The 10885-nt window shown below is 31.6% G+C and overlaps 1 protein-coding gene across 1 annotated transcript; it reads left to right on the top strand.

The window, feature by feature from the left end:
* The first annotated feature begins 7741 nt into the window (after positions 1 to 7741).
* LOC149897505 (body wall muscle protein HR-29-like) lies at positions 7742 to 9122 on the top strand. The gene is made up of 3 exons (XM_090116165.1): positions 7742 to 7884; positions 8276 to 8450; positions 8916 to 9122. The coding sequence occupies exons 1-3, from the start codon at positions 7742 to 7744 to the stop codon at positions 9120 to 9122; spliced, it is 525 nt and encodes a 174-aa protein (XP_089972291.1).
* Positions 9123 to 10885: the final 1763 nt, after the last annotated feature.

A 10885-nucleotide genomic window follows, 5' to 3' on the forward strand; every position in this document is an offset into this window, starting at 1 on the left:
ATACCAGAATTGATGGCATATGGATCTGAACGAATGTTACACCTACTTAAGAATTTGTGGCTGATAAGTTAAGCGCCCTTTAAATCTACAAGTCCTGCAACAATGATAATATAATGTTATATTTTGTCGGACATACACATAGGTATATGTGTCTGATACTGTATATTCTTGTGGCATTGTAGCTTTAACGTAAATTGATTAAAGATTATTGCCACTAAAGCTAGCGCAGTGCATTCGATCTGAAAATGTAGAGTTCAAAAATAGAAGAGTTTGCAAAATATCTAGGTGATTTATAGATTCATATTAGTTGAATTTTAGTTTTCCATCTTCCTATTGTTACCTTATTATAAATACCTTCTTGTTAGAGAAAACTCTTTAAAAAGCTCTGCCTTTTCCCTAAAACAAATCTGGAACCTTCCTTCCTCCACATATAATTATAGAAACAAATCATTTATCTTACTCCTATAGGTACATTACACTGGTACATTTAGTCAAAAGTTACAAGGCAATGAGTAATGATTAGCAGTTTTGAGGGGGATGATGCAACAAATCAGCCCCATTTATTGGTTCACAGATAAATGCGTTACTAATGCGCTAATTTGATGGATAAATTAATCGGTTTTGCTAGTGTGTATGTGTGTTTGTTGAAATATCTGGAACTGGTTTGATGCGGTATCTTTAGAGCGTATACGCATTATGCGGGTAGCCGCATTGCGGGTAGCCGTCCGGCTGACCGCAATCACAATTATGTACGTAATATTCATTTCTATGCGCACTGTGCGGTCTGCGGTAGCCGCATCGCAGTGCGCATAGAAATGAATATTACGTACATAATTGTGATTGCGGTCAGCCGGACGGCTACCCGCAATGCGGCTACCCGCATAGTGCGTATACGCTCTTAGAGTTCATTCGAGTTCTTGAAAGCTTCGAGGGAGGCTTTGTTCAGCAATAGACTTCTCGAGGGCGAGATTACGATGTGTTGACTAAAACTATATTTACATTATAGCTGTTTAAATATGTATGATTCATTTAATTTAATAGAGTTATAAAATAAAATAGTTTAGACGCTGGATAGATAGCCATTACCGAAGTCTTTGTTAATTTTTTTAAAAGAAATAACGTTATCAAGATTTTATGTAATTACGTTTTCGTAAATATATATTAACTTAATATAAACCTATAAACTTAATTTTTCACAGAAAACCACCTAGTATCACGGAATAACCAAAATAAATTTTTCTACATCACAATTTTTCTCAAACATACACACGAACCTTTTTAGCCCCCATTATCTTTGCTCAAAAAATCAGCTCACATCATCAAAATTAACGAGATGGCCGTTCCCAGCTGCCTCATATTACTAAACAATTTAATCAATGTAAGCGGTTTTTTCCAATCTATTTGGTTTATCCCACCGCGGACGATCTTCGTCGCGTGACTGAACGCAGTTTGCGTAGTACCATGTGTTCTAGAATGGTAGTCGAATTACAGTTTAGAGCGAGTTTAACGTCGAATAAAGAATGTGGTGTGTTTGTCGATTCGACTTTTTTGATAAGATCGAAACATTTTAAATCAATCGTTCAGTTGTAAGCTTTACGTCAGTGGTGAGTGGTGTCCTATTTTGGATGTTCCTCTGTAGTAAATGTAAATAAATAATTTTCGTAAAGTTGTTTTATGGCCAGGCGTTTAAAAAATAATCACACCGTTTATTTATTTATATCATCAGTGAATTAAATATGATAAACAAATACTCAAAACAAAGTAAAATCTATAAAAAATAGATCTTTTTTATCGAGTTCTCATAGTAGGGGTACAGCCCCCTCAGTGTTTGTGTTTATGTACCACCAATTTACTGATTGTTCGGTAACAGACGCAGATTGAGGGGAATGGCGTGGTACCGCGTTAATCAATGGTAATGATGAATAACAGGGATTTTTCGATTTCACCTATTCATTTATAGATTACTAGCGGTCCGCCCCGGCTTCGCCCGTGGTACTTACGTTTTCTCTACATAAAAACCATCCTCGTACTTCAAGGAATATAATAAAAAAAGAATTATCGAAATCGGTTCAGCCGTTCTCGAGTTATGCGTTTACCAACACATTTTGCGATTCATTTTTATATATAAGAAGATAAGCTTTCCGCCCGTGCGTCGCGTTGCTTACATGCTTGTCTTAAAGGGGTGAAACTTAACAATATACTAAAACCTTTCTCGAGAACCACTCTATCTATGTAAACATAAATAGGGCAAACAGACAGCGAGAAGAGGTTATAAAGCCTTAGCCTTAGCTTTAGCTTTCCTCGATAAATGGATTAATTATCCAACACAAAAATAATTCGATCCATTAGGTAGTCCTTGAGTCTAGTACGTTTGCATGAAGGATTTTTACTCTTTTACGCTTAAACATTTATTTAATTTAGGGCCGATTTTTCAATGCTTGGATAAAACTTATTCGTCGAATAATGTATAAAACTACCATTTTAAAAACGTATTCTAATTGCCCGTATTTGACAGTTTACGTGACATTTTAATATTATCGTGTAATACTTTGTTGGACGGATAAGTTTTATCCAAGCATTGAAAAATCGGCCCTTAGATAATAAAAGCATAGAATAAAAACTTGCTGATTTTTACAAGCTCATCTGTATCTTGTTAAAATCGTTTAAGGGCTTGGTCTAGTAGTGCAAACAAATGCATCCTGTCATCCTATATGTAAATAATACAAATGTACTAAGGGAAAGTTGCTCCACTTAATTTTTAAAAATTAAATCATTCGTATGCATAATTTAATATTCGTAATAAGTACCAAAAATGACAATTTGAAACAATTTTCGTGAAAATTACACCGGGTGATTTTTTTTTTATCAGTACACAATATTTGCGAATACTTTCTATTGATATCTTCAACTTCATGTTTATATAACTGATCAACTTTTACAAAGAAATTTGGACGAAATATAAAAAAAATAAGCTTTCCATACAAAATGCAGAACTCTATACATTTTTTTCGACATAAGTTTCTTAGTGAAAGTTGTTCAGTTTAACTAATAAAACGGATAAACAAATTTTGTATATAATAAAAAAATGTAATGTTTGTGTTAAATGAAAACAAAAGATATTTATTTCTGACTAGCTTCCGCCCGCGACTCCGTCCGCGCGGATGTCAGTCTTCGCGTCTTCTACAGATTTATTATATTATGTGTAATATATAGATTTATATTGATAAACCTAATAAATCTTTTGCTAGCATTCTGATGCTTTATCGGTTGCACTGGATTTATCTCTTTTTTTCAATCGCTTGAATGATATAGGATGGGTCCTTGATGGGCATCGAATGCTGAAGTCTCGAATCAATCAATTCTGACAGTAGGCAATTTATGTAAAATCTTGATAATGGTCCATCATTTTATTTTGCCTAAACGTTACATACTTTTTTATATATTCTATTTTTAACGAATTATTCACTCCAGTCCAAACAGCAAATAAGCAGACTTCTGCTTCTGCAACGTTTAGTTGTCCCTGAATTTAGAAAAAATAGTCATGATTCTTATCTATGACAAAAGTGTTATTTTTTGCATTGTATTTCGAATATTAAATTTTTTTTTAACCGCATCTTCCGCATTCATGTCTTTTGCCGGAAACACAAACATTTAACTTCTACTAGTCCCATTTTCCCTTTTTGATATGGGAGTGTATAAAGTAAATTTTTTAGATATTTCTCGTTATACTTTTAAAAAGTTATTATTGTCATTTTGCTCATTAGGTAAAGTAATTTCGATATCAGTTTTAAGTTTTTTGATACCTGCAATAATAACGTCATAATCGCCTGCACATACTTATCGATTACACCCTGTATACAATCCACCATCCACATTCATAATGTTTTCCTGTCCTCCTCTCCTTTACGCTGTATACCAATACATTTGAAATGAGTAAATCTGTTACCTCTGAAGGATGTTTCATTGTGATCAGCAAATTTTCACCACTGTTGTCGATTATTTGTTTTTCATTTTTAATCAGCAATTGGGAATCATCAGTTTTGTTTTTTGCAGATTGGTGATGTACCCTAACAATACGTCGAAAAGGGAAAGCATCAACGAATTATCGTTTTCGTCCTCTTTTTTTATTCTTCGCGTCTCTGTTACTTCTGTTTGTTTAGTTCTCAATACCCACTGAATTTTCTATGTTATTGTGATCTTCCATTACATCTGAGTTTTGATGATGTGATGATAATCCATTCGTTTTAATATTGGTACTTAGAGTTGGTAGACTAAACTAGAAATGGCGGACTAAATTTGTCAGCGCGTCTGTAAGATCAGAATATAAAACCAACATCCTGTATTTAAGTTACAAAATTAATAATCAAACAACATGCCGCTACGTTGAAAATGACTAGAAGAAAAAATTAAAACACCTCGGATCAATTTTGGAGTAAACAAATCATTTTCCCCGTATGGGGATTTCCCCGGATGAACTTGGGAAGTTCAAGTTCCCAATACAAGTTTATATTATATTTCGTATTTCTCAAATGAAAAATAAACATTTTTGGAACTTCAAAAAAATTATATTATAAGAAAATTTATGAGCTTACTTTAGTTTTAAAGAAATATACATCCCTTTACTGACACCCCGTAAAATAAAGAAATTGTTGCCAATCACCTTTGCAATCTTTCATTAACTTTATGTTCGAAGATAATTTTTTTTTCTAGTATGTAGTTACACGCATATTTTTTTCGTTTATTTTCCATATCGAAATCAAATGTTTAAAAATACGAATATTTGCACAAAACTAAGATAAAAATAATCAATTAACAAAAATATTAAATTTAATGAAGTAGAGCAACTTTCACTTCGGTATGAAGGAAAATCGAGCGTAGAGCACACGTCAGAACGCTCCGGCCCAAGGAGCGCGACTAAAGAAATTCACTAGGATTTTTCCTAATTATTTTAAATATTTTTTTAATATTTAAAGAATTATCAAAATTCAAAAAAAAATTTTTTTAAAGGATTAATACTCATTGGTCTTCAACCAACTCGAATAAATTAATGGAAAAAATAACTTTTAGCAGTATTTATCAATAGATTTTGTAAGGCAAAAAATGGGAAATTTAATGAATTTATAACGTTCTAATTAAGAAAATCATAAGTTTTTCGGCAATTGTATTCAGCAGTTTTTAATAACGACTATATAAGGATAATAATGCGCTGATCAGATTGTGTAAATTGTAATCGGTTGCAACGTAGTGAGTGCACAAACTTAGCTCGAAATGATTTTGGGGGAAAGAGACTTATCTTGAAGGCCTGATTAAGGTAACATAAAGTAACTTTATAAATGTGAAAAAATTCACGCGCATTGCGTATATAACACTAATTGATAAACAAGAAAAAAAAATTCAGTTTATCATTTCATTAGCCGGGAAAAAATTGTCAAATAACTTGTTGAAAACGCAATTTTGCTAGACTGCAGCCTTAAGAATAGAATTTATTTAAACAAAAGCTTTAAAAAGCTTAAAAAGTTATGATAGAAATATACTAAATTACAACATAATTCCACTTGATAAAATATGTATTTAGAGAACGCTATTATTAATAATTATTCTGACATTACTACGAATTGTTGCCATAGCAAATAACGCCTAGTGTTACGGTGGTACAGTCGTGGATAGATGTTAATCGTTCCATAGCTTTTTTTTATTACCTAATTGTATCATGTCAGAAGGATTCTCCTTTTTTGAGTACTTTCTCTCGCGGTTTTTCTTCCTTGCAGTTCACCGAAAAAATTATCTTCGATTAATAAAAGGCATCTCTGTTCAAGACAGAACCACCTTCTCATTGATTAAGTGTAATATGTGCTTATACATTTTCATCTTAATACTAACCTGTTAGTAGTAGTACCTAGTGTTAGTATGTTCGTTTAGTGATATTTTTTAAAAGCTCTATAAATTCCGTGAAAAAAATACTTTGATTTCAATTCTGTATTGTATTTTTTTCACAATACATTTATAATTAATCCGCGATAAATATGATTAATAATAAACTAAATTAACGCAATTATGTCGACGATTGTACATCGATCCAAAGTTCGTGTAATGATGTTTGCCGACTCTCCCCCGAGAGTAGTGCGTTTTACGGGAATTAAAAACTGCCCTTTCATTATGGCATAGACAATTTATATGTTTTTTTTTTCATAACTTTCGTGACTAAGACGTATGTGAGTCAGCCTGTAATGCCTAGCTTGTGGTATTAATTATTTTGTGTTATTTAGAATTTATGAATGACTATTTTTGGCACAATTAATTAGTTTTATGTGTTTTTTATATTCGGGAATAACCTATTTTAGACATTAATTTAAATATGTAGGTAATTCGTGTGTACGACTTTTTCATTAACTTAATGTGTGATTTTAGTCATTTTACCCTTTCTAACGTACATTGCTCTAAATTGCTCTATCTCAATTTATTTTCTTATAACATAAAAATAAATATGTTAATACATACATAATATTAAAATAACACTTATTCGTATAAGTAGGTGCAATGTGATAACTCTATAAAAATATATACACTGTCCCTTCAGTTGATATCACAAAAATAATAATAGAAAACAACAAATCAAGGTAACCTTAATTCACTTCCTGGCCAGCTGGTAATTTGTGGAACAATGGCTGCCAAATTTCCGAACGAAACGGAATAAAAAATGATCTGTCAAACAGACAGCTTTCCCGCCAAATTGTGTTCGATTCGCGCCCTCGTGCCCTTTGTAAAGGGGGACCATGCTTATGTTGTTTTACATTTTAAACCATACATTTCAACACCATTTTTAATTTTTTACACTTAAAATCATTTTTTTATAACAAAATATTGTATAAACGTAGTAACATAGAAACTCATGTCACTTAAATAAAATAATTGATTTACAATTTACATATTTATTAAAGCTTCTTTAATTATATTGTGTTTCAAATTTCAATAATAGACTCTTCAAATTAAAAAGAACCTTATTTGCAACAAACATTACTTCATATTCGATATTAAAATTAAATTATCCGTCAACCTCTTCTAAATTATCCATCAAATACAAACATTACTATCGCTACTCGCTACCACGCCCTTTACGGGATTAATAGCATCATGTTTAGATTTCCGTCGCCATGACACTCGGGAATTGACAATCTGCTAAAGGGCAGCTAAATACCACATCTCGGGGGGAATATCTGGCTACAGTTAATTGAATTCATTGTTATAAGGTCATGTTGTTATTGGATTCTGGCTTTAATAGTTCATTTTGAATGGGAAGATTACTTTTGTGCTCTTTTTAATAGAAGTTTTGTCGCATTTGCGTATAAATTATAAAAGGAGTAAAAGATATATCAATTATGTTTTTTTTATATAAATGTAGTTACCTAATAAATTTAATTTACTTGTTTTTGTAACTTTTTCACTTTTGTCGCGTTTATAAAAGAATCGTTACCAAATTAAATGCTCTCTACATATTATTATGCATTTTTTTTACTCAGTCGGGTATTTTAGCATAATGCGTTCAATCCAAGAAGGTTCAATCTAATTAATTTAAATAGGTACTACTAATAAACCTTATTTGATAAAATCAATGTCCTAATATTCTGATAAATAAAGAAAAATAACCTGGATGTCAGTTGTCAAAACATAACAAAATAGATACAATGAAATAATAAAATTAAAATTGAAAAAAAATATTTAAATAAATAATAAAAAATCCAAAATGTCGGACAGGCAATTACAACCACATATAAATATACCTATAGAAATAACAGATCAGCCATTATTTGATGATGCCTTGGTTAATGTTAAAGAACTATTTGTTTCTGAGATGAAACGAATCGAGGAGGAGATGGCAAAATTCAGGTAAAAAATAAGAATAAACTGAACAAAACAACATCATCATAATATGTCGTTTTTACACCCGTATTTAAGTCCTTGTTGATTCTATAAAAATAGAAGTGATAATGTCACTCCTTTGACAGGTAGACCAGGGTAAAATTAAAAAAAATAAAGTCTGTATCACTCAGGACAAAACATAGCTTTCTACTGGTGAAAATGTTTAAAAATTATTTAATTAGATTTTAAGTTTATCGATTACACATGGACAAAATCGGCAAATATTTAAAATGCCTTTTTAAATACATACCTATAATCTATCGGATTCAAATGCGAATTAACAAACACACAAAAAATCGAGTAATTAAAATCATCTATAAGCAATAAAAATTCATACATATTTTTATCATTTTTTCAGCGCTAACCTCATGGGTATATACAGTCAAACCGACACTGCCTTGACCACGTCAAAGGAGAAACCAGCGAAACAAGTAAACTGGGAACTATTGAACACTTCCCCCCTTATAGAGGGGGAGGGGCAGGATAGAGTGATCAAGCTGCGGTTCGATTTGAGCGATTTTGACCCTACTGAGGTAATAATAATTATAAATGAATATGGTATCTATGTTAGAACGTTTGAACCGATTTTAAGATCTGTGACATTGTTTTGAAAAATAGGACAAAAAGTACTAAAAAATTATGTTTAAACAAAAATAGAAGCTATCACGTCCAATAAAAAACCTATACTTGATTATGGACAAGGCGAATTCCAAATTGAATAAAAATTAAGTTAAATCTTTCTACACTTTTCTGGAAAAAAATGCAATGTTTTTGTAATATTGAAGGTGGCCTGGCAGAGATGGCTTTGAGCCATTAAGCCGCCATTTGTACATTTTAAATGGTTTTGTTTTATGTTCTTTTATTTTAGTATATTGTACAATAAAGAGTAAATAAATAAATAAAATAAATATTACTAGGTTATTCCAGACCACCCTTAAGCCTTCGATTACAATTTTATTAATCTTAGAATATTATACTTAAGATTGTTTTATTTGCAGGTTAACGTAAACGTAATAAACGATCTCCTCGAAGTGACAGCATCCCACGAGATAAGCGCAGACAACAGGACCACTGTCCGTGAGTACAGGCGCGAGTTCCGCTTGCCCAGGGGAGTGGAGGCGGAGAGGATAGTGTCCTCGCTGACCAGGGAAGGAGTGCTGATGGTCCAAGCGCCCTTTCCTGTGAACAGTTTGGCTATGAAATAAAGATTTTTTGGTGAATTTTTGGGCGTTTTTCTTTGTGTTGTGTCCAGTTTTTTAATGATTTTTTATTGTTTTGGTTGATAGGGTGTATATGTATTGGAATGAACGGTTTATGATAAAAAAGAAAAAATAACGTTTAAGTTAATATTTCATTAAAATAAAGAAGAAAGTCGCTTTAGTTACACATGTTATAACTCAAGAATTGCTAAATGGATTTTAATGCTTGTTATTGCATTTGTCTCTAATTACTACCTTTACATTATTTTACAGTGATTAAAATTAAAATTAACTTCATACTAAGTTTTCTTTGTTTTCATAAATTAAGCAATTATACTTAATCATTAGCCCATTAATTCATATTAGTTCCGTTTTGTAATGAATCATTACACCGCGTGACGTATGGTGTAATGACAAAGGGTCCGTTATATACTTTGTTAAGAGCAGGTGATATTTGTTTGTATGTTAATTAAATCTATGGAACGATACATGAAAATTATAGACATCGATATTTGTCCATAAATGGAAAAAATTGAATATTAGTAAACTATAGGTAATTTGGTAAAGCAACGAAAGAATTTATGTTAAAACTAGGTACCTAATAAATTATATACTAAAACCTTCCTCTTGAATCACTTTATCTATTAAAAAAACCGCATCAAAATCCGTTGCGTAGTTTTAAAGATTTTAAGCATACAAAGGGACGTAGGGACAGAGAAAGCGACTTTGTTTTAAACTATGTAGTGATCTGTGATAGTGATGAAGAACTTAGCACATCATTCATTATAGAGACCTTTTACCTCATTTCATAACTCTGAAGTAGTATTGCAACAAAAATATCTTGCATGTGTGCTACATTAAGAAAATACATATAATATAATGTATGTATATGTAAAATGTATTTGTCATTATTGCTTTACGACTATCATGCAACTTTCTAGAACACTTGAAACAGATTATATCTAAGACGATATCTTTCACGAAGAGAACTTCATAAAATTTAAACCAAATTGGTTTTCAAGTCTTAATTATACTGTTATAGATAAGTGAGCGATCGAATGCTACGTAATAACGTGGATGAAGGCTCTTCTGGGAATGCGGCGGTTGCCATGGCAACGCGTCGCATCAACACACCACATAGATACGTGTGAAAATACAGGTGACTGTGGGCTTGGGGTACAATGGGTATTAATCTTCTGACTGTAAAAGATAGCGTTTGAGTTATAACTAACTAATTAGTAGATTGTAATAATGTTTAATTGTTTAGTTTGCTCGTTTAACTTTCAATTGGATTAGGATAATAATTGTAAATAAATCGAATTATATATAAATAACTCAGTGCAGACGAAGCCCGGCTGAACAGCTCTATCAATTAAAATAATCATTGAAAGCTTTCAATCTTGTTTGGATTAATGTTTGGAATCCATTAATAAGTATCTTTTTCAAATCATGCTACTTACCATTGAAAAAAACATTATAACTTTGTAAGAACTTTTTACGTAGATACATCAAGTTTGGAAAAGTAATCTAAGCACTAGTGTAGTAAATTACTAGATTATTACAACGTATAAGCACAACACATTGCGAGATTATCGAACATCGAGATTTTCCTTTACCCGTTGTAACACCAGCTTTATTCTTTGTATGTGTGAGTTATGTTTATCTTCGACGATGTCACACAGACAATATACATAGGTACTTATTGGATTTCATATAATTTTAGCCATTATTTTGCTATTTTTGTATTGACTAAATATGTATTATTACGT

This window comes from Colias eurytheme, chromosome 25 (genome assembly GCF_061535395.1).
Source record: "Colias eurytheme isolate Ceu_HAF_F1 chromosome 25, ilColEury1 Martin Lab GWU primary, whole genome shotgun sequence".
Lineage (NCBI taxonomy): Eukaryota > Metazoa > Arthropoda > Insecta > Lepidoptera > Pieridae > Colias > Colias eurytheme.